The following is a 25,410-nucleotide window of genomic DNA, read 5'->3' as shown; positions in this document are numbered from 1 at the left end:
ACGCATCCACAGAACGACCGCGGGTGGAAGATTGTTCTCCCACCTCGCTGCCAAGACATGGAACACTCTTCCTATCCACCTGCGACAGACACAGGACCTACTAACCTTCAGGAGACACCTCAAGACATGGCTGTTCGAGCAGTAGCAGCATCCCCTGCCCCACCCCCCCCAGTGCCTTGAGACCCTCATGGGTGAGTAGTGCACTTTACAAATGCTTTGATTGATTGATTGATTAATCTGCCTTAATCTGCCCAATTTCAACATATATTTCAAAATAAATTATTGCAAGAACGTTTGAAAAAATGTCACCCAAGGAGAAAAATAAATGTAAAACAGGTGTTCTGCTGAGCAAAATGCAGAAGAGGCTCCTACTCTATAGTGACTTGTGGCTCCCTTTCACAAACCCAGAATTGGTGCTTCCACCAGGCGGTGTTACAACAGCTTATACTTTTGGTGTTGCAAAATACCTGGAAATAAAAGGCCCCAAACGTTTTTTTTTTTCAGTTTATGGAAAGGGCTCTAGCTGGATTTTTTTTTTATTGTTTTACATCTGGAACGCTGAAACTCCCTGTACCGTTCCTGCAAAGAACCACCGAGTGCATCCAACTTCAGGAAGGAAATGTCAAACCCAAGAAAAGACTTACGTCTTCACAAGAGGCAACATTCACAAATGAACCTGGCAATTTCTGGGCAAAAATGCCTGCGCTGGTTGCAGCTTCCTGAAATAATTGCGTGCGCTCATCTATATAAAAAGTTTATGAAAAGCAGGATCGGTTAGCAGCATTACCTGGAAGCGAACCACTCTTACTGCAGATAAGACGCCTGGCCTCTGGTCCTGAAAGCACGACCAATCAGAAGTCTCACCTCACCCTCAATTCCACTTAGAAGATGTTTGGTGGCAGCGTAAACAATATAAAAGGCTGGTTCCACCAGACCCTATATGCACAGATTTAACAATTTAACAGTGGTTGTTTTGGGGAAGTCTTACTAGATTATTGAATTTTATTTTATTCTAGAGATTTATTTATCACCAACGAGGTCCAAATAGGTTTTCAGAGTGCTAGAAAGTGGAAGAAGCAGAAGCTGGAATATCATTTACATGATATGTACAGAAATGATACTGGCTATCATGGAAGGTTTTAACAAACACAAATATGATGATAAACCACATGTGCACAGCTGCAGAGCAAAGTAATCGGGGATAGCTGCAGGCACTATAGAGTATAGAGATAGCCATCTAGACATGTATGCATTGAGGACCATATTCACCACTGTAATAATACATGTTCACTCTGCACGTGGGTACGCGTAAGAAATTGAGTTATTATTTGGGGTAAGCAGTCACCCACCTCAAGGAATAATGATATTAACTTGTCAGGGTGAACCCCAAAGTCACTAAATTAATCCAAGCTCAACCTCTGGTAGCTATAGCACAGCACAGACAGGCTTAACTTAGGACCTGGCACAATATGTACACCTGTCCATAGGTAGCATTGATCTTCCAGTACATTTTCTACACCATGTACTAGGCACTGCTAGGCAAGTTAAATAAGTCTATCAAGGATACGCTAAATTTACCGTGACGAAAGGGGAACACAGGCACTTCCCTCCTGGTTAGCAGGGGCAAAGCACATAGAATTCTAATGCCAGCAGAATAAGTAACAACTGGGGGGGCAATCACACCAAAAATGGTAATTTCCTGCAGTTCAGAGTTACAGTTATCCCTATTCACAAATGTTTCCAGTAATTTGCCTGGAAACTAGTGTCATTCACAGCTTTCCAGACATCATGTTGTGAATTTCATCAGACACTTTATTTCATCAGTGCAAAATTATACCCAGGGTGCAATTCTAATTAGGGTAACGGCAGCCCCAATGTGCGATTATTGTGTATTTTGTGCTGCATAACAAAAACATGGTTTCCACATCCTCTAGACCCCCTCTCAGTGTGGCAGTCTTCCTTTGCTATTCACTTCCTGAAAAGGCATTTACTCAAGTTCTTTGTTGGAGCAAATATGCAACTATTTTTAGGGTGGAAAAGTATCCAAGGAGGAGTTTGTGAAAACCACAAACTTGATGAATTGTTGCGTTCCTACTCTCTCCAGGCAAACCACATCTTGACCCTCCCACTTTCCACTCAGTGTGTGACACCTACTCCTGCAAAATTGTACAAAGTTGTGATGTACAATTGTAGATTAGTAAATGGATTTATATATACTAGAGCACTTTTGTGAATGCCTAGCATCAGCATAGCTTCCTATATGAGCTTTCCACCATAATTTATCTATGAATAAATGAGTCTTACAACATGAAGCATTCTTTGATTACTAGTCTCCGTGAAATAGGATTGTAAATGAGTAAACTCATGGGGGGGTGGAGAAGGGGCATTAGACACCTTGTGCCAATAATTGTGAAAGATTATACCAAAGAGATATTATTTAGTTTTATTTTTTTACAGCTGTTTATAACCTGAAAAAGTGCCAAAGTGTAACTGATCACTTTCCATAAGAACGGTGGCAACCTGCAAACAGCAGATGAAACAAGAACAATTTAAGTTTCGCATAAGAACAGCTTCATAACTACACTGGAGCAGTACACCTAAAAACAATTTTATCCTACTGAAAGCACTGCACATATGAGCAGTTAACATGATCTTCCTCATAGTAACAGCAGCTCATTGTTACATAAAAGCAGAAAGCCTAGCAATGACGTAGTGGGGAAGGCTGCTGAGATTGCACCAGAGAAAATGGGGTTGAGAGTAAATGGTGGGAATAGACTATGGGATTCTTGAAGGTTTTCTGACATAATACACTAAATAAATAACCACCCACATTTACATAATGTAGAAGTTCCAGCCATCTTGGCGCTACCATACTCTGCCCTGGTGCTCTTTGAGGTCTCAGTATCCATTGAGGGTGTTTCTCAAACATATTATAAAGTGCCATATTATACAGCGCCTTGAGACCCTCACGGGTGAGTAGTGCGCTTTACAAATTCCTGATTGATTGGGAAATTATCCGACGTCCTAGTATCTCATTAATATGCATTGTACAACCCAGGGAGGCAACCCTTTATCATGGTCTTTTTCTATAAAATACTGCACCTGCAAAGTGGCTTTTTGATCAAACACCAAAAACATACCATAGAATACGTATAAATCTAACTTTAAAGCAATTACAGCTGATGAACATAGGAGTGAGAAACATTTACAAGGCGCTATAGCAACGAATCTGCCAGCTATAAGCACTGTTCGTCATAGAACAGCATACAAAGAGAACTTTAAAGAAATATGTATTGCTTCTCAGATTTGTAAAAGATTCATACTTTTTCTTCCTTCTGCGAGTGAATAAACAGATGGTTCCACATCATCGGCCTGTGAACGCAGAAGCTTCTGTTTTTCTTCTGTGGTAAGCTTAATTCTCTGTAAAGTTTGCTAAAAATGGTTGTGAAAGAAGAGAAACTTGCCCAGAGCATAAGAAAACATTTTTATCAGGTTTTTGCCCACTTCCTGAGGCTCCCTTAGAAGCAGTGCTTAATGTGTGCTTGTTGTTTCCGGTGCTGAGCACCGGCACTTATTTATGAGGGCCGAGGCCTGTTCTTCTGCCTTAAGCATTTGCTACGAGCAAAAGACACATGGGAAAGACAGAGGAAGAGAAAAACAAAAAAGCGTCACAATGGAAGAAAGCAGAAAGCTGCAAGAGTGAGCTGAAGGGCAGGGAGTGGCTTTATATGGATTGAAGAGGCCCGAGATGGCCTCAGGATTACGCTGCCTGAGTATTCTGTGTTCGCACATTTAATTGCAGATGCCACATGTTTAAGAGGAGGGCTTTGGGCACCAGCACATTTTTATTTACAAATTAAGCACTGCTTAGAAGTAAGACAGTCCAGATCAGAACTGAGTCTATTTTAAGTCAATGGAGCAATTTCCAAAGGTTGGAAACGTAGCCTTGTTTCCGAGCCCCTTCCAGGCCAGTCTAAATTCTGCATATTGAGACCGCTGTAGCCTAAGCAACACATGTCTAAACAGATACAAAAGAGATGTTTATTAAGAACTAACCAGTAGGAAAAGATTGTGAGTCATACATGATTACTCACTGGAATACATTGTACAGCTTGTACAAGGTTTTACAATATTGTGACTGAAGACCCACGAGATTTAAGTGCAGACTAGAAAATCCATTATCAAAACATTTTATATGCGGAATCACTGCAAAATTGGAATGTGTTTTCTATCTAGAAAAATACAATTTTGTTTATTTAAAAAAAGAAAACAGTGGAAATTTGAGAACTCCGCTGAAGACAAAGGTGTGGCAGAGGGCCAATGGTTTCACTTTCTTTTTCTCGCTTCTTAATTTAAAAGATTCTGCTTTCAATGAATGTAATATGTTTTTAGCATCAGACCCCTTCCTACTCAGGCTATATCGATCTTAAAGTCCTTCTTTTGTGAACGAAAGGTCATCAACTGTATCTCAGGCCTTTAACTCTGGGACATGTATTTTCCCGTTTGGAATAGCCCAATCAGAGCAGTTATAACTACCTCCATTATTTCCTGTCTGAGGTGTTGCAGTACTAGTAGTTGGCCATGTGTAGTGCTGGACTTACTGCTGTTTTTTGTTTGTTTTGTTGTAACACACTCAGAGGGCCTGATTTACAAACAACACTTTGTAGCAAGTTTTGAGGTAATACAGTAATATTACAAAACTTACTACAAAGTGTTATACACAAACTGCACTTTTTTGGAAACTTACCCTTTTCAGTATGCTTACTACTTTTCCATATTCACAAACTGCACTTTTGTACTAACTTGCACTTTTGTAGTAATTTACACTTTTCAGTGCAGCGCCACTTTCCTTGCGCCCCCCTACCGCCACCATGTGTGCGCCGTATCTAAGATACGACGCACCATGGCGCAGGGTAGGGGCAATAGCATCAACATTTTTGATGCCAAAGATGTACTGTTCAGGGTTAGCGTCAAAATTTTGATTCTGGGCAGATCACTTAATCTCCCCATGCCTACAAAACAGCGCTTTTAGACCCTCACGGACGATTTGCCATGCTTTATGAATCCTGGATTTTTAATTTTTTAGCCGAATTGGAAAGCTAATTTAAAACACAAAAGCCACCAGGGTCATTTTGTTGGAGCGCGAATGCATCGTGCGCAAATATATATATATATATATTTTAAATTACTGTAGCCATGCTGCACAGCATTTCAGATGCTGTGCAGCGTGGCTAAAAACATTGGCAAAGTCAATAGGTCACAAAGGCGTGACCTGTTGGCTTTGCGATTGCACGCTGTGAGCCGATGGTACTGCACGCTTCATATGGGTTTCTCCTTTCGTAATTCCATTATTCTGCGGAGTATCCTGTCCCGCGATAGCCCTAACACCATTACAATTGAACGCCGCCAGCCACCTTTCCGGTAAACCTTTGAAACACCTTTTTCCCAGCATGCTGCACAGATCTCTGCAGGGCTCTTTCACTTGTTCCCCCTCAGCCCATTGATTGCGAATGCCACGGACTTCCGGCCCCCGTTCCCCAGTCATATACGTTTTCTTCCTCAGGGATGTTAATCAGAAGAAGTAATGGCCTTTCGCTTTTCTCATTAGCAAAATGGAAACACACCATACCCAATCCATTAGCCATACTCCATTGTACTAACAGCTGGGGGAAACGTGGCCGCGTGCCAAGGGACGGGGTTTCAGGACTGCTTAAGGTATTTCCAGGAGAAATAAGGCCGCACTTCGGTCTGGCGTAGGCATCTTTCAACCTTAAGCATGTCGAGTGCTGCGGGGAGGCACCTAGCTCACAGCCCTTAAGAGGCCTGTTGATAATTCCGGTAAACGGGGAAACACTTTAAACCCGAGAAGCCAATATCTCAATATTTTTACAGCAACCGTTTCAATCCCAAAACCTGCCTTGTTTTCTTTTGCACAGAGGTTTCTTGACATTTTCCCATCAGATTTAAACAATTGGAGAAACAAATAAATATAAATGTTTTTGTGTATGTGCGTGCAATCATTGGGATGGAAGTAACCAATGATCGATGATAATGAAGTGATGTGATTGGTCATATTACTAATCTGGGCAGAGTTTAAAATTGGTGGCATTTGGCCGCGGATTGGCTAATTTGAAGTAATGTATGCTAATGAGAGTGAAGCAGGGTACACTAATCTCTGTTACGCCAGCGTCATGTACTGAAATGTTACAATGGAAATGAATTCTATTAAGGACCTCTGTTTTTTTACTATAAAATGACAATATGATAATTTATCTACATGCAGAATATTTCATAAACAGAAAATATACTTCATACTGTGCTTTTATAGTGCTTTATTACACAAACACTCTACATATGTACACATATACACTCTAGCCCAATAGCCATACCACTCTGAATACACAGACACGTAGTATATACTCTGTAAAGCCGTCCACATTCACACAGAGAGCCTCTTTACACACATACACATCTATTATTTGTACATGTAATCTGTGTTCACAGACTTTAGGTACACGCTCATACACCTGGTATAACACCACGCACACTCTTTATAAAGTCACAGTTTACCACACAATACACACCCATGCACATATTTCACACACTCACACAATGTATGTGCTCACATAATCTATAAATACTTACACATGCAATATATACAATAACACCTATGCAGGGTTCCTGGAACGTCTGAGTCAGGGCTCCAATAGCATTGACAGAAGGCTATGATGGAGCCACTGGATAGAATCTAATTGGTCACTACCAGGGGCGGCTCCTTCTCCATGGCAAAGGAGCGTCGCCGCCTGTCTGTGCCAGAAGCAGACAAATAAAACAATAGCTCTTTTATTTGTCTGCTTCTGGCACAGCCAGCAGGGAGGGGTGGGCTGGGCCACCGGAGGTGGAAGTGGGGAGGAGGGGAGAGTGCACCTAAGTGCGCATGTGTGTTTGTCTGGCAGTCTGAGGCCGGCCAAACACACATGCGCACTAAGGTTTCTCCAGCCCGGCTGTATTTAACAGTCAGGCTGGAGAAACTGCACAGACCCCAGGGCTGTGTCTGAGCGGCAGTCACTGCCACTCCAACCAATCCTGCCACTGCTTTCATGCAAGGTTTTGCATGAAAGCTGCGCCAGGCCAGAGGAGCGGGAGGCGGCAGGGACGGAGGCAAGGTACGTTTTTTATGTTTTTTTTATTTTCACCTTGTCTCTGTCACCCACCGCCCCTCCCCTTGTGTTATGCGGCGGCTGCTGCTGGTCAACACTAATTTTGAGACAGCTCTTTAAGGGCAGGAACACCCAAGTTATCAATGGAAAACGAGGTTGTAAGTGTGAATGATCTTTTCTATTGATACACACATTTCATAGATATACACACAGGGAAATTATGCGCCCGATTTACAAAAAAGTGTAAAATTACATTCAGAGATTTCCCCTTCTGCTTCAACATATTTCTGTGCTTTTTTGGCCTTTCTAAAGCCTGTCAAGGTTCTTCCTGGAAGGCTGTGGCAGTCATAGGTTTCCTGACATACTGGTGGGAAGGTCATGTGATTGTGGGTGAGATATAATTTGCAGAATGCAGAATCGTATGCATCGTCCAAATCCACCTTGTAGAAGGGCTGCGTTGCTACGCAAGAGCACATTTTTTCCTTTTTTAATCTCCAAAGGGATTTTTTTTTTCCCTTTGTAGAAACCCGCCACCAGGAATGTTGGAGTTATTAAGGGCCATATGTATGAACCCATTTTCCCATAGACATAGAATGGGTTAAAACCTTTGATACATCAAGCCCTAAGTACTTCTTCGCACTGTGGAAATATATATAATCAAAAGTGTAACTGAATGGAAATCTTTAACAATTTCCAGGATGAGAAAACCTGAGAGATTGGTGAATGCTCACAAACTAACACCTTTGTGGGGTTCCAGAAACTTTCAAGGCATACTCTGCAGTGAATTGTACCTCCCTACACCTTGCTTGAGATTTACAATAGAGCAGAAACCACTGGACGGAATTACACTAAATTTGGCAGAAAGGTAGCTCTTGGCCCAGAAAGCGTCCTTTTTGTTATTTGGTGTAAATCAGTAGTTTTAGAGAAATTAAAGAAAATCCAAATTTGTATGTATAGGAATGCGAAGGATTTGCACCCCATCCGATCGCGTGTTGAGATTTGATTGGCTGCCAACTCTTCAACAAAGAATTGTTCACAGCCATGTTTGGACTCTGCTTCAGCTGAGTCCCAGAAAAAAAATAAAAATTTAAAAAAATGGCTAGGGTACGGACACCCTGACCCCTTAGCTCTGTTTGTGGGGTCCCAGAGGGACCCCCTCACCCCCCCCAGGGCAAAATAGCATTTTCTTCTTACATTTTCGACAGATGCCACAGCAGCTCTGCGGAAATTAAAAAAAAAACATGCAGGCTTCCACACTTGTTTTTTAGTAAGCCACCAGGTGGGCCAGTTCCCGGGGGCATTGTTATTTTAATGCGGGGCACCCAGCCCCCTGCTGAACCGGGAACCACCACCTCGTTGGGGCTTTCATTTCAGTTAATGCCGGGTACCGTGCGCCTCCTCCCCCCTGCTGCCCAGGGGACCACCACCTCCCCGGGGCGTTAATCACATGAAGCAGGAAAGGCAGCGTGGCTCCCTGCAGTCCCAGGGGCATAAACCAAATATGATGCGAGGGACACACGGCCCCCTGCTACCCCGGGGCAGCCACCTCCCTGGGGCGTTAAACAAATATGATGTGGGGGGCCGCACACCCTCCCATTACCCAGGGGACCACCAACTCCCCAGGGCATTAGATAAATATGTTGGGGGGCGCGAGCCCCGCCGCTGCCTCAGGTGCCACCACCTCCCCGGGGCGTTAAACAAATACCGATGGGGGGCCTCATGCCCAACTCCCCCGCAGCTCCAGAGACAACAACCTCCCCAGGCCTAACCAATGATTTAATGTGGGGGGGGGCTATGGCCTCCCCAGAGCACCAGGGACTGCCACCTCCCTGGAGAAAATGTTCAGTTGTGTGCAGGGGGGCCACGTGCCCCCTCGCAGCTCAGGGGACCACCACCTCCCAGTGACAAAGTTTCAATTGTATGTCAGGGGCCACACGGCCCCCCACATCTCCAGGGACTTTCACCTTCCTGGGGCAAATATGCGATTGCATGCGGGGGCGCACATGGCTGCCCGCAGCCCTGGGGACCACCACCTCTGCGCCGCAGCAATAAAAGAATGAAGAGGGTCTGTTGCAGACCCCCGAGGACCAACATCTCCCAGGGGCAACTGCAATGTTGCCCCTCGTGGAGCCATACCTGACAGCTCCCACTAAGCCAAAGCAAACAAACTCTGCTGTCAAACACCTCCTGCTTGCAGAAAATCTGTTTCCCAGCATGCAAATATATGTGCAGGGAGATAGATTAAAACATTGCTGCCACAAGCAGAGAGCTGCTATTTAAAGCAGCACCCTGCTTGCAGGAGTAATGTCGGCTCCTGGAGGATGTGGGGAGCCAGCTAGGACCCCGGGTGCCTTCAGGTTCTCTTTCCGTTCCTGTCACTCTCTCTTCCATCCCACAGTGGGATGGAAGAGAGAGAAAGAGAAAGATTGTTATTACAATGGTCTCTCCATACAATGACTTCAAAGAGTCAAACTAGTAAGATGTTAGGTACAAATGTTATAGTTACCTTTGGATGCACAGCTGAACAAAGTCAATTTGGGCCTAAGGGACAAAGTCTTGTGCTGTCATTGAGTAGGCTGAAGGTTCAAACCCTAGTATTGCTTGGCAGTGTGTTTGTTTATTCACTAGTGTCTGACTGTTAAGCCTTCCTAGTGATGGAACATTCATGTTTCTTTCCATTCACATGCGTGGGCTGACTGTCATAGGAATGTCTGTAAGCATCACAGTAAGGAATCACCTATGGCCTAAAGGTTAAGGTCACAGACCCTCACACTGAAAGTTGCGGGTTTTACTCCAGGTGTGTCAGTGGTCATTTTCCTTTTTTAATTTCTTTTATAGATATTTTTTTTTTTTTGCATTAGGTTCGCCATACACAGACTTCAAAGTGTCACACCAGCAAGGTGTTTGGTGGTATAGTTATGTTTTAATACACAGCACAATAGAGTCACTTCTGGTCCACTGGGAAAGCTCTTGGACTGACACTCAGTACATTGAAGGTTCAAATCTTGGCATTTCATGGTAGTGTGTCTGTTTATTTAGCAGTTTTTTTTTTATAATAAGCATTCCTAGTGATGTAACATTTATGTCTTTTTCCCACAAAAATCTTTCATTTGAATGTCATAGTTATGTCTCGTCACTGCACAGTAGGGTGTCACCTGTGGCCTAGTGGTTTAGGTGTTGGACCTTCCTACTGAAGGTTGAGGTTTCAAGTCTAGGTGTGTCACTTATCATTTCCCTGTTTTCATTTTTTTTCAACTACAATTATGTAAGGTACATACTGAAAGGTGATCTCACTCTTTTTACTTGACAATTACATTTTTATTTTCAATTTGTTCTAAAATATATCAACCTAACTATATCTGGGTGGTTACAGGAAGTTGGCCACAAGGCCTGGCCACAGGCCAAGCCTTTCGACCAACTCCTGCCACACAAGGCTGAAGGCGCTGTGGGGTTGGGTAGTTTTAGGGAATGGCCGATGACCTGGCTGCAGGCTGGCCGTGCACCGCACAGTATTGAGGTGGTGGTCCTTGGGGCCTCAGGTGGTTCTGAAACTGACCCCTTTTCTATTTTTATCAGGTTGCCCGAGGAGGTGGTAGTCCCCAGGGCTGCAGGGGGGGGGCATACCTCCTCACACAATCACATCAATGCCACGGGGAAGTGGTGCTCCCCGGGGCTGTGGGTGAGGCCGACGGGCCTCCCCAATGCCAATAATTCATTTAGCCCTGGGGAGTTGGTTGTCCCTGGGGTGTGGGATCGCATGGCCCCCTGCCAATAATTACAGCTTCTCCCAAGGGAAATGACGGTCCCCGGGGCTGCAGGAGTGGCCAGGCTGCCCCCGCACTCCTATCAAAGAATACCGCTGGGAATTGACCCATCCGGGGGCTTAAAAAAGACAAAGCACAGGAGCCCTTGCTTTGATTTTTTATATATTTTTGCCGAATCCACTGTGCATCTGGAGAAATTAAAATAAAATGCTTTTTAGCCCTGGTGGGGTCCCTTTACGACTACACCACCAGAGCTAAAGGGGTCAGGGGGTCTCTACCCTCGCCCCTTTTCTTTTTTTAAACTTTTTTTTCTGGGACTCGGCTGTCGAGTTCCAATATGGCTGCCAACACTTACTGGTTGAAGTGTTGACAGCCAATCAGATCTCAGGACAAGATTGGTGAGGGTTCACGAATCCATGGTGTCCTTATATATACACATTTGTTTTCCACTTAATTTCTCTAAAACTACTGAACAGCTTTAAACCAAAACAAAAAAAAAATCACTTTCTGGACCAGGACCCAACTTTCTGCCAAATTTGGTGTTATTTCATCCAGTAGTTTCGGCGCTATCGCTGTTCAGTTTTTCCTAGGGAAAAATAAATGGGGAAAAAGTGTTTTGGGACCACCCCCTTTTTCTTATCAGCCCCCTGGACAGATCACCTCAAAACTTTCCAGACAGCAGCTCAAGTGAGCATCCTATTTTCTTGGAAAATTTCATGAAGATTTGTCAAGCGACACCGAAGTTATTAGCAAAATGAAAAAACGTTCTTTCTATAGAAACTTGGTCCTAACTATAACTACCTAGTAGCAACCGCCACTAGGGAATATACATATATATTTAATGGTGAAGTAGTTGGACTACAATATGAATAGGGCAATCACAGAGACAGTTTTTACAGGGTTGCTTATCTGTCTCTGTAATTGTCCTATTCATATTTCAGTCCAGCATTTCTTCGCGCAATTACAGAGACAGTTTTCACATGGTTGTATATATATATATATATATATATATATATATATATATATATATATGAAGCACCAACGTTGCCAGACATCCGAGGCTGCTACTTCAGTAGCGGTCCGGGCGTGGACCTAGCCATCCACATATTATTGCCAACAATCCTCCTGTTCCATGCAGAGAGTTCCCGGACACCAAGTGGAGGTCCAAAAACTTTATTCACCAATGCTTCCTCTGTTCTGGGAGGAAGCATTGGTGAATAAAGTTTTTGGACCTCCACTTGGTGTCCGGTAACTCTCTGCATGTAACAGGAGGATTGTTGGCAATATATATATATATATATATATATATTTATTTTTATTTCAGATTTTTAGAACAGTTAGTCCCAAAGGCACAGATGACTGATAATGGGAACATCTTGATATAGGTTCCAACCAGCACGGAGGTGGAATGGAAGCATCAGTTTGAGATGCAACGGTGATGGTGGCCTTGAGCTGCTGCAATTCAAAAAGTCATCTATGGCAAAGAAAGGCTGGATTGGAATTTTTTTTAACGCCTGCCCAGTGCAGACGTTTAACTGATGTTAGGCTCTTTTTAGTGGGCCTCCCCGAGCTTTGCTGGACTAATGTAAAAAAATGTTGACGCTAGTCCAACAAAGCACCACAACTGCGTCAAAAATTTAAACAAGTATCATACCTGTTAATTACATGGCTTACTTATAACTACTGCTGACTAGCCCTGCTTTGGAACGACTAAAAAAAATGTGCCTCTCACTGTTTTCAGTCGACCCCCTCTAAAAACCAGGACATGAGTCAATTTGCTGATTTCTCCCGGGACAGCTGGCGAAAAACCAGGACAGCTGGCAGGTTCAAGTCCAAGTAGGCGTAAACTTCCTGAAAGTATCCCACTTTACAACTTTGACTCACATCTCATTTCTGTGATAGCCTTTACCAGATGTAGGTGTTTCATGTCATAAAATGTGAGAACATTCCATTCTGTAACACTTATATGTTATTTTATGCGGAGAGACACCCCCACCCATGTACACGACATGCAGTCTTAAAGCTTCCTCCAAATTGTGACTCCTAATGTAGGTAGTGGATGAAGGGGTAATCAAAGCTCATGTAATAACTCAACTAGGTGAGGAGGATACCACCTGTAAGTAAGTCGCGAGTGCTCCTAATGCAAGATTTCTCTAAAAATATGAGTTTAGTTAAGCCGGATTTAGGAACATTGTGGAACGTACCGCTAATTAACAATGCAATTGTCTCTGCATTATACATATTGTCTCAGACTTATGGTGGCCTAGTGCCATTCCAACGCCACATTAGCGCCATTTTGTTTTTACGCTAATGCGGTGTTGGAAGGGAAAAAACATTGCACCATATTTACAAAGTGGCACAATGCTTGCATTGGGCCACTTTGTAACCCCTTGCGCCATATTATTCATGCGCCAGGCACCATGAATGCAAGGGGTTGTTCCAGCGCTGGGGAGGGGGCCGTAAAAATGGCGCAAAGGAATCTATGAGGTTCCTTTGCACCATTTTTATCACCATTTCTAATGTCTGCTAATTGCAGGTGTTAAAAAGAGGTTCCCGTTGTGTTCAAAGGGCCTCTGGGCGCTTTGCAGGATTAGCATCATCATTTTTGACGCTTTTAATCCTGCAAAGCACCCTTGACTACCGCCATGGTGCGTCGTATTTTAAATACGGCGCACACATGTTGGCGTCAGGGGGGGCTCTAAGGGCCGCAAGAAGTGCAGCGCCACTTTCCATAAATCTGGGCCATAATTTATAGTAGCCTCAATTGTAAACACGTCCTGTGAGGCCTAGGCCGAAAGATGCGCCTTGCAGCATTGCGCCCAATCAAAATGTGTAAATTATTTATCCTAGAAGTGTCAGAAGCTCATTCACAAATGTTCATCAAAGTTCAAAATGTTGCATTTTTTCAGTGACAATCTAATTTGCATTGCATTTCATTGCCCGCGCTCCTGACGCTTGTTTCATGAAAGAACGTTAAAGGTCATACTTCGAAAATATAACTTTTGGGTATTTGCATTGTAAAAACGTGTCATGACCTTTTAACGATTTGCATTCGTACAACATGTAGTCTACATAAAACAGAACATTCTGTACACTATTGGTTGAGAAAATGTTTCTGTGCCAATTAGCACAGGGAAACTGTACATATCTTATAATATGGCGCAAACATCGAAGCACCAGAACCTTTTTTGCACAGGGGAGCACGTTAGCGCCACCTAGCGTAATGAATGTAAAGCATAAACACATGCCAGTGACCCAGACTTCAGGTACAAAAAAGCGCACTCGGAGTTTGGCCTTCATCCTGTCAGGCAAATAATCCTGCTGGTCACAGTCAACGTGTTCTTTCAATAGACCCCCTGGAAGTCCCATTCCTCCATGACTGATAGGAAGAAGAAATAGCTGCAGATTTCATCTATATTCATGTTGTTTGTCAGGTTCGTCGTACTGTTTGAGTGCCATGACATGTACAACACACACTGTGAACCGCATAGCCTCTGCTGTGTTTGCGAGGCACGTTTGAGGAAATTCAGAAACATTTGCATTGAAATAAAAACGGTAATTTCCATTTTCATTGACAGAAAAATGACATTCCCATGCTGTCTTCATTGTTCAGCAGATGTTGTTCTCATTGTACTAACGAGATGTGATAGGGCACCCTTCGCCCTCTCCTCTGTCACACATTGTTAGTAGACATGTGCCCGCTGGCACAGGGGAGGTGGTGGTCTATGAAGCAGTTCATCTAGAGGGGTCTTCTTCATACCTTCAGTGAATGGAAAAACTCGTTTTTATCAAAGACAAAAAGTGTGAATTGTCTGCATGCCCCGCTATTGCCATTCCTAACCAGAAGCAAGATTTGAGCACTAATATTGCTTCTTAGCAAAAGTAAGCAAAATATTTTAAACTCTCTTTTTGGGCTAGAACACAAATAATATAAGAGTTGCAGGGGACATGTCCACTCTTGGGGCATGTTCGCGCTAAAGAGCATATGTTTACTGTTGCTCAACTTAATGGTACTCATTTTTATCGACCTTAGAGGAAGTGCAGAATGCAAATACTAGGATTTGAGCCAGTGGCTATGAGGTCAACAGACTCTTGGAGTAGATGGATTAGGTCAATGAACCACCAGACCCAGCAATCGAATCACACATTTGAAAGACATGCAGGCCAAAATGTGTTATAGCATGATCCCAGATGTCACCAAAACTTTTAGCTTATACTGAGTAAACTTCATGCAGTTGAAACAAAACAATTCTCAACGTAAGACGCTCACAAACAGTTTCAGTAAATGGACAATTGCCACAGTATCAAACCCAGCAGAAGCATCTTAACTTAACCAAGAGTTGGGTACAGCATCCATTTTAGGACATCCTCATTCCTCACTTCTCATCCCTACTTCTCATCCATCATCCCTACTTCTCATCCATCATACATCATCTCTACTTCTCATCCATCATCTGTGCTTTTCATCCATCATCCCTACTTCTCATCCATCATCCATCATCCCTACTTCTCATACATCATTCCTACTTCTCATCCATCATACATCATCCTTACTTCTCAGCCATCATCCCTACTTCTCATCCATCATCCCTACTTCTCATCCATCACCACTACTTCTCATCCATCATCCTTACTACTCTTCCATCATCCCTACTTCTCACCCAATGTACATCATCCCTACTTCTCATCTATCACCCCTACTTCTCTTCCATCGTCCCTACTTCTCATCCATCATACATCATCCCTACTTATCATCCATCATCCCTACTTCTCATCCCTCATCCATACTTCTCTTCCATCATCCCAACTTTTCATCCCTCATCCACACTTCTTTTCCATCATCCCTACTCTTCCATCATTCCTACTTCTAATCCCTCATCCCTGCTTCTCATGCCTACTTCTCATCCATATTCCATCATTCCTACTTCTCATGCCTCAGCCATCATCCCTACTCCTCATCCATCATCCCCACTCCTCATTCCTCATCTCAGTCGTACCAAAACATTTTCAGCAGTCTGAGACACACCTTCACATTGATTGGTTGGCAACAGCCAATCAGAGTCATGAGAGAGGCCTGCATTCAACTTACCTGAAAAACAGCCTTCTCATTGCAGGTGGTGGGTGAAGAGGGAGGAGAGGAAATGCAACTATGTGTTTGTGTCCTGTGAATTCAAGGCTGTACAAAATTTCATTTTATTTAACTGTTTTTCTGTTTACACAGGCCTCTGCAGAAATCTCTGCTAGTTTGGGAAATACAAGGAGCCCACAGCTTGGGCCATAAATCAGCTCTTGGAGAAAGGGTTACACAGTTCATCTACAGTTCAACCTAAAACCTTTCTGGTTTCAGTTTCATATGTAGAAAGAAAATGTTTAAAATGAACTCTGGTGACAGTGCAATCCAATTCATCCAAATCTTTTCTGGTTTCATTTTTATTTATAACAAATACAATGTTTAAATCTGAGGCTACTTTTTTCTCTAAGAGGTGTTTTTTACTTTTCTGAAACCAGAAAGGTTTTCAGTTGAACTGTAGATGAACTTGTTTTTTTTCTAGAGCTCATCATTCACTGAAGGTACTTAGATGCAGGGAAACCCCTATGGACCATTAGATAAGGGAGTGGGGTTAACAGAGATGACAAGTCACAATGCAAGTCTTTGCTTGAAGCAAGGAATGGCCAGGGGGTGCAGAGCACCAAATGTCACAGGGTTGGACAGGGATAGGGCACACTTGGTTGAACTGTAAGACTGGCCCCCAACTGAGTGACAAAAACACAAGACCTTGAATTGAATACATTGTTTTACTTGGAGATAGTTGATAAAGCGACGGGCCACCGAAAAATGGTAGACCTAGTGAAGACCACCCACAGATATAAAACCCATATTCTTCAGCCTTTGCAGCTTAAAGACTAGTGCGGCGGATACCCTGCGGTATACACCAAACCTGTTTCCATAGCCCATTTGCAAGCAGAACTGCGCTCACTTCACAGGGACAGGGAAAAAGTAAAAATGTTTGGAAACTTGGCTTGGGCCTTCTGGGTGCCAATGTTGCGGCGTACTGGTAATTGGCTGTTCTGGTCTGTTGCAACACTGATTTCAGGCATCCATTGATATTGTCATGTTGGTGATGGTCAGATTGTGAACCAAAATGAAAGTTATTGCATTAATCTCTACAGTCCCCTCCCTGTTCATGGATATTATTTCATATGCATTTATGTATTGCTGATCCCACCTCACTTTAAGAGTATGAGTGCCTCTAGGGATCAGGTTGACCTGTGTTCTGAACACTTGCATGTGGGATTGACTGTAGAGTTCGTCTGGCACTCAATTTCAGGTGGTGGTGGCAGGTGTCTTCACGACAACCCCCAGCACTGAATGGTGTACTTGGTGCTTTAAAGTACCCCTTAATCTTTATACATGCTACACTTTATTATAGAAACTTCAAAACTATCTCAATTTATGGCCCCTTCTTCTGAACTTAACAACAGAATACACTTTTTCAAAAAGGAAGTGGGAAAAGGAAGTCCGAATTCTAGGAGCAAGAATCCTCACACACCCAAATGAGTGTCATGCTTCATCATCAGAAGTGTTCCTCGTCAGACTGGCGCTGCAATGTCCGACGGGCACCCCCGGAAGGGGGGCTCTTTGCCGGAGATCTTTACTCGATGATGCCAAGACCCCACAAGTGAGCTTGGAAAGAGGAGAAAAAGAAAGAGAGTGATAATAAGGATATTTAAAAATTGGCTCAGGACCCAGCACCTAGGGATAACATTTTTATTCAAACATGAAGGGTAAAGGCCAAGGCTAAAAATAATGAGGAGAGTGAAGTGAGTATAATGGTCAAACACTCTCAATCACATATAATGGAGAAAAAGGGGAAACGGGTGGGATTACCAGACCATCCCTAACACAAGGGTCAACATGTTTCGCGTCTCTAATGGTCCAAAAGGATCCAGCGACGCTTCTTCAGGACCGTAAGAATTTTACTTACGGGAGCGCAGCCACAGGTAGGTTCCCTGCTTTGGCGACGGAGTTTTTCAAATAGTTGACGCCCGGCCACTGGGCCGCAGCTGTCCCATGAAGCTCATTTCTCTAATGGGAGGGGCGACAGTTAGGAATAGGACGTTCTAGCTACACATGAACATTGTAAGTGACTGCAGTATTGTCAACTGATAGTCTTAATGTATAGGAGTGCTTTTGCAGTTGTATAGAAGGAGAAGTACATTCCTACCCGGTCCTGAAGAAGCGTCGCTGGATCCTTTTGGACCATTAGAGACGCGAAACATGTTGACCCTTGTGTTAGGGATGGTCTGGTAATTCCACCCGTTTCCCCTTTTTCTCCATTATATGTGATTGAGAGTGTTTTGACCATCATACTCACTTCACTCTCCTCATTATTTTTAGCCTTGGCCTTTACCCTTCATGGTTGAATAAAAATGTTATCCCTAGGTGCTGGGTCCTGAGCCAATTTTAAATATCCTTATTATCACTCTCTTTCTTTTTCTCCTCTTTCCAAGCTCACTTGTGGGGTCTTGGCATCATTGAGTAAAGATCTCCGGCAAAGAGCCCCCCTTTGGGGGGTGCCCGTCGGACATTGCAGCGCCAGTCTGACGAGGAGCACTTCCAATGATGAAGCATGACACTCATTTGGGTGTGTGAGGATTCTTGCTCCTAGAATTAGGACTTCCTTTTCCCACTTCCTTTTTGGAACAGTGTATTCTGTTGTTAAGTGCATTATATTAGGGAGGTCATACACTGGACCATTATTCCTCCCCGTCCCTTTACTTGTTGATCACCCTTCTTCTGAACTCCACAACACATGTGTGCTCCCTAGTACAAGGTATTGTGTCCAGTGATCTCAATTTTTCTAGTTATTTCCTTCAAAGTTTGGGGTTGTTTGAGGGCCCAAACATCCATGGCTTTCTTCTAGTTGAATAGGTGCAAGGTCTGGAGCCTTGGAAGACAAATGAAAGCTCTGTTTTCCATTTCTGTATTTCACAGTACAGGTGCCTGACAGGTAGTAAGTCATCCTTGTCTTTAATTAGGCGGTCCAATCATTCTACCAAGGCCATAGTATTCCAGAAATTAGAAGTTACATATGTAAAGAGGGTGATTTCTTCTTTCCAAAATCATCTTGGCTTTTACCAGAAGTTGTAATTTAAAATTCCAATCCTTCCCTAGATTGCGCCATCATCCCTCTGGCTTATGCCCTAAAATGATTGTTTTTGGATCATTGGGCACTGAATCCCACAGCTTTTATTGCTGCAAGAACTTTCTCCTATTGCCCTACTATAATTGGGCAAGTCCACCAGTTATATACTAGGTACTTATTTCCTCCAGCAGTGTTCCAATGTTATGGGAAACATCTTCTACTATTTGTCCAAGATCTGGTACAAGCCTGTCATCATCTTCATTGAGGAGTCCCTATGTTGGACTGATTGATTATGCTTAGTGATTTTGCTCCATAATTCTTTAGTTATCTCCTCCACTGGGTCATGTATTTCCATGTTAGTGCCCAATAAAGCTGTCAGGAGTTGATACACAGTTGAGATCTGGCTTTTTGTATGATGAAAGAGTATAATCATCTTCTCACGTTGAGTTGTCTGTCCAGTTGCTGCTGTTTTAATTACTAATTGCAAGACTCATTGTCTAAGTTCCTGGTACACAAATCTTTCCTCTTCAGGAACCACAAATGAACTTTCACAAGTTTCAGATGATCCAATCTGCCCTCTCGTTAATCACCTAAGGACCTACACTTCACATCTCTCTGTTTCTTGTGAACTACACCATTAAATGTGGGTGTAAAGTCTAGGCGAGAGTAGATGGGCTTGAGTGGTGAGACCTTTGTTGGTAGATGTTGCGCAGTAGATGCTGAGTCTCACACTTCAAGGAGAGTGCCTGTTATCTGGCTGTTGCACAGTCTTTGGAGGCTACTTAGTTTGGGTATCCATATTGTGCCTCACAGTGTTCTGCCCTTTCCTGCCTGGGCCACAAGGAGCTAATGTTTACTGGTTTGTCTTTGGTGCTACACTCCCAGTCTTCTTAGTTAGGTTGTCAAGTGGTCCTTTACCTCAAAGAAACTCCTTGGGAACTTTAAGCAGTTTCTTGGATTGCCTTAGCTGTTTGCCTTGCCAAATAATCTCTTGAGGTCCTTTGACGAGATACAAATATTTCCTTCTGAATTCAGAGCACGAAGGCATAGGAAGCATATAACAACTTTTTAATAATGTTGATTATAAAGAGTGTGATCCCATCCAACCCAGCATTGTATGCTTGTTTCCACCTCCTCTGGTCTCCTTTTATTTTTGTGCATGAGTGGAGCTATCTAAGTTTATAAAGCTTACGCACTTAGGGGGTAGTATGTACCTTAGTCATTTCACTGAGTTCTCAGACACGTAAGAGCAGGGTGAGGATTTTAGAATCAATATTTTTGTCCACAATGGTCTGACTATGATATTAAGGTATAACAATATTTACTACTCAATATTCAAGACCCACGCCTTCCTAAGTCCTATTTCTGATCACTTCCCTGTTTACTCACTCTTATAAAAAGTGGCTCCTGAGCAGTCCTCCCCTGTCTCTCGTAAAAGTAGTAATATTATTTAGCTCAACCATGATGAGGACATAGTCGTAACTCACGATAATGCCATAAGTAAGAAGCATCCTATCTCTTCGGAGTATGAGTGACGACCCCCAATTTCTGTAGTGTGCTTTGTGTGTGATGGAGATGAGAATGACCATGGTGATCCGTGCTTGGATAGTACGCAAGTACAGGGGCTAAGGAAAGACGTGAAGTACATTTTCTGGTCTTGGTATTGGCGATGAGGTCACTTGAGGATGTAGCAAAGTACAGTGAGTTGAGCACTTGCTTTTAGAATCTGTGTGTAATTAAAATAACACAGATTATGAATCCCAGAAGAGCAAACTCAGCTTTTCATTCTTGCCAAGGTCAATCAAATATGCGCAGTTAAGTTGAATACTTGTAACATGAATTATTAGGAGCACTGTATATTAAGACAACCCCAGGGTAGGCAGAACTATATCAAATTATACTCTTTTGGGTTCTTCTGTGGTTGAAGCAGATGTTCCTTTGATAGCCCAACAGAAGCCACCCTTGAATGGCTGATAACAGGTAACAGCATGCAGAGCATCACTGGACTGGTTATTGTGCCTGCCCTGATATACATTGACTGACACTGTTATCTTTGTGTTTCTTCCCAGTACATGACTGCTGCTGCACCTATGCAAGGGACCTACATCCCTCACTACACTCCTGTGCCTCCATCAGCTGTACCTGTTGAAGTAAGTGTATTTTTTCTCAAGAAGCTTTTACTAGATGTTCCTCAAATTCTACACAACAATGGGTATTCTACTGCAATATCAAGTTTTAAATATCGTCCTACAAAAGTATTGATCCGGAATATACACAACCACAATATCGTGAACTATTGTGAAATTAAGTGATATATAGGTGAGTATAGATTTACTATTCTTAACTCCAATTTGATGTACCTTGACAATATCTACATATATTCAGGATACGTAGATGTGGAGTAGATGATAGTAAAGTTCTACTTAACCCATACAATATTGTCCTGGTATATATGTGCCTGGTTCACTAGTACATATACTACTAGTAAAATTACTACTAGTAAAATTACACTTGTAGTTTGTAGAATACCAAAACATTAGTAAAGTTACTAGAGCAAGTGTAGACTTACACAAAAGTGTAAGTTTGACTACGTGGATAAGGCCCTAGATTGTGGTTATTGTAATTTTGTGGGACTATTTTTTTATAAACAATTTTGATATGCAGGCTAATCAAAAAGGTTTTGGAGACAAATGCTAACCATTTCTAACCACATAGCAAGTTTTATCCCATATTTCAAAGAGATAGTGAAGTATAGTTCTTTATTATGTGAGAAGGATGTGATAGCAAAGTCAAACAAGCATTTGCAATGCAATGGGTCTCGCATTTGCTTGAGTTAGAGCTATTAGCGTTGTAAACTCCTAACCTGAATTTTCTTGCCACATAAACTGAAATGAAAAGTGAAAAGGTTTCACATAAGCGAGCCGATGGTTGCCATGAGCGTGAAGGAGACACACAAATGGAAACAGAAGTTCGCTCGCAGTCAAACGTATCGGCAAAAGTGCAATTAACCATGCAACAGGAACAGTGTCATGCAAATCGCTCGACTACTGCCCAGCGAGATCGCGCTGCTTAGGAAATACAAATAAAAAGTAGTCCAGAAACCATACGGAAAACATGGAGCCTCATATGTTTTCAGTAGTTTACCTGTGCTCTCGAGGAGGGCTAAACACCGGAAAAGGGGTGACGTATGCATGCCTTTGACTAATGAAATCAAGCAAATTTTAAAAGGCACGCCCACAAACCAAACAAACTGATGGGTGTGGTTAAAAGCCCACAGAGAGATTACAACAGGGGCCAGAGCACTTGCGCACTCTGCCCTAGAAAGCCATGTAGCTCCCAAAGCTCCAAGTCCGACAGAAGGCTGAAATTCAGGAAATGTTTTTCATACATTTAGGTCCTGCAGAAGTCTTTTAAGAAGCAGAAAGAACGAAAAACATTTTGGAGGATGCTCCACACACTGCATTTCTGTTCTGTCAGTATCCGTGCATATTCTTGTTATCGTGGGACATATTTTTTTTAAATGCCTTGTTTTTAAGCACCCATCCTCTTTTTTGTACAGTGCGGTTCAGCAGAAATTAAGCGCAAGTATCTGTAGATCATGTGTGCTTAACAAATGCCCAGGAGATCCAGATCCATGGCAAGATGTCAGTATATACATAAAATATAAATTTATGTGCAATTAATTTAAATGGAAATAAAGTACCTACACTCTGGTTATTCTGAATATCCATACTTCCTGGACACTGGTTGGCCACCGCTGCCAGAGACAATAAATGTCCAGCCTTACATGCCTGCTTTAATTCCTACCTCTGCCTGTCATATCTGATACGATAGTCAATAAAGCATTTGCAGAGGCTGCCAGAGAAGCAGTGGGAAAGAAATAGCTATTGAAATTTTGACTAAGCAAATGTCCTGCAGTTCTACCGAGTGATTCGACTGATGCAAACACACGTTCATTGTTTTCTTAAATCCAGCACTATTTCATTATTGTTTGTAAAATACCCACTTGCTTATTTAACTCATTTTGCTTTTCATTTGTCTAATCTGTCATCTTAAATTGTTCTTATACATTTTTCGCTAGTAGTTACAAATTATTGCCTTTTTTAACTCGATTTTAATGTTGCATAGCACTTAAATACACAACTAGCGTATTTTTGTGCCTCCCCGCCCCCTTGGTTTGGTTCATAACCGTTTGTTTTTTTCCCCGCAAGAGAGGCCACTTAGCAAGCAGATTGCAAGAGGCAAGGCATTGCGCTAGGATATTATGGGGTGGGTTATTGGTGCCTTAAGCGGGATTAGTTAACCTCTGATTGTTAAGAGGGGTGGTTTGAGCCCTGACCAGGAACTGAGGTGACCCCTTAACACGGAGATAGAGGTAAAGGGTATAGAGTCCTCCCCAGCCTGGTACCCGCCAACGAATATGCCACACACAGAGCTATGTATTACCCATCTTACGAGGCCACTTCAGTTCCTAACCAGGGACTGAGTTGGCCCCTTAACATGGAGACAGGGATAGAGGGTGTAGCCTCCTTCCAAGGCTGGTGCCCGCCAAAGAATATGCCGCACACAGAGCTATGAATTACACATCTTAAGGGGCCACCTCAATTCCTAAGTAGGAACTGAGGTGGCCCCTTAATAGGGAGACAGAGGTAGAGGGTGTAGCGTCCTCCCCGCCTGGTACCTACCAATGAATACACCACACAGGGAGCTATGTATTACGCAACTTTGTTTGCGTTTAACCGCAAACTCAACATTCTAAACCTGCATTCACTTCACCACGTTCTAACACTTACATCACAGCTCTACGGAGTTCTTCAGGAGCCACAGGGTCTGTCATTCATACTCACACCACACTACATAGGGGTTCAAGCAAGTCCTCCTCTCACTGCCAGGGGACACAACGGCATGCACTGTGGTGTATTTTCATAGTTGTGTGTCATTGTACCCAGTTTAGAAGAGTTGAGGAAACAGCTCATAGAAGCAATAAGGGCTTGAACGTGATTCCCTGTGAGTTTTCTGGGTCAGGCAGATGAAGTCAAAGGTTATTCTTTTTTAAACTGGTACCCACCCATCATAGTTTAAACCTGGTTTCACACATTCTGTTTTTCTAATGTGTGTGTGTGTGTGTGTGTGTGTGTGTAGTGCTTACAAATGCACCTGCTCACAATGCAAGTGTATTGCCTGCAAGCATATGGCTTAGGGGAGGAGAGCAGCCACTGAAGTGAGAAAGAATGGAGATAGGGCCCCCCTTAGACAAGGTCTTGTGAGGCTGCTGATTGCTTGTTCTTCCAGAGACCATGCAGGTTTGTGGATTGTAGGTGTAAAACTGCAGTTTCTATTTTTCAGGTGAAGAGGGTTCTTGGCAGGGCCTTTCCTTTTGAGTGTCTGACTACTTCTGCAGGAAGGCTGAATGGCAGCCAGATGCAAGATCTCAAACTTCATTGTGTTATTTTGTGGGTGCTCCCTGCCATGAGACGCATTACTTTCCACAAACTCACTAAACTAGACTCTGTTTTTCATTACCCCACCCTGATCATCAGAGGACAAGGAGAGGAACATTTCTAGCACAAACATTTAAAAGACATTACCTGATCAGTGTTTTCCTTCCACCCGATTTTATGGAAAAATGAAACCATATTTATTTTCACCCTTTTTACTCATACCTGATGTTGATGTGTGTGCTCTGGCTTACAAGGATATTGCAAAACAGGTTGTTTCTTTCTACAGGTTTTTGCATGGTGTCTCAAAAAGCCTCTCCAATATTGCTATAAACCCTGCTTGAAAACTGACTTTTACTTAAAACGTCCAATTGTGGAGTCTCCTTTTTCTTTCGCACGACTCCTTCAGTTTCCATCCTCTGCATGCCTCCCTTCTCTGAGCAAAGCCTACTTTAAGTCTCATGCATGTTTGCTGTAAACCCTATTGTTGTACCTCTTACAAATTTCCCACACCTCATTTTAATGATCACAGTCTTTCCTTTTAAAATACATACTCTTGCAACCTAACAATACCCCATCCCCTGTAGCTCATTTATTACTCTGCCAACCAATGCATGAATTTGCATATCCATTAAAGTGCAAGACTAAACCCAGTAACCAAACACCAAAGTTGATGAGACGATGCTTGCAATAAGGCTAACCACTGGCAAGCGTTTGTGGTAGCATTCCAAGCCATCATTCTTTTGCACACCATGCCTGCTCAGATTAGACCCAGCCACATGCAAATCAGTCATGACCCTGCTCCAGTAGGAGCAGTTCAACCTGAACTGCCAAGCCAGGTCCTCTCCGAACCGGAAAAGAAGCAACCCCAGACTGGTTTCCACCTGATTGAGTCCCAATA

The 25,410-nt window shown here is 42.9% G+C and overlaps 1 protein-coding gene across 2 annotated transcripts in view; it reads left to right on the top strand.

The window, feature by feature from the left end:
- The window catches only part of RBMS3 (RNA binding motif single stranded interacting protein 3), a 1,236,319-nt gene that overhangs the window by 1,191,954 nt on the left and 18,955 nt on the right, over positions 1-25,410 (top strand). For both annotated transcript variants that reach the window (XM_069212004.1, XM_069212005.1), the window contains exon 12: positions 21,141-21,221. In XM_069212004.1, coding sequence (XP_069068105.1) covers positions 21,141-21,221 — 81 coding nt within the window. The remainder of the gene's footprint in view (positions 1-21,140; positions 21,222-25,410) is intronic.

Source organism: Pleurodeles waltl, chromosome 10 (assembly GCF_031143425.1).
Source record: "Pleurodeles waltl isolate 20211129_DDA chromosome 10, aPleWal1.hap1.20221129, whole genome shotgun sequence".
NCBI classification, from domain to species: Eukaryota; Metazoa; Chordata; class Amphibia; order Caudata; family Salamandridae; genus Pleurodeles; species Pleurodeles waltl.
This window is presented reverse-complemented; position numbering and strand designations above follow the sequence as displayed.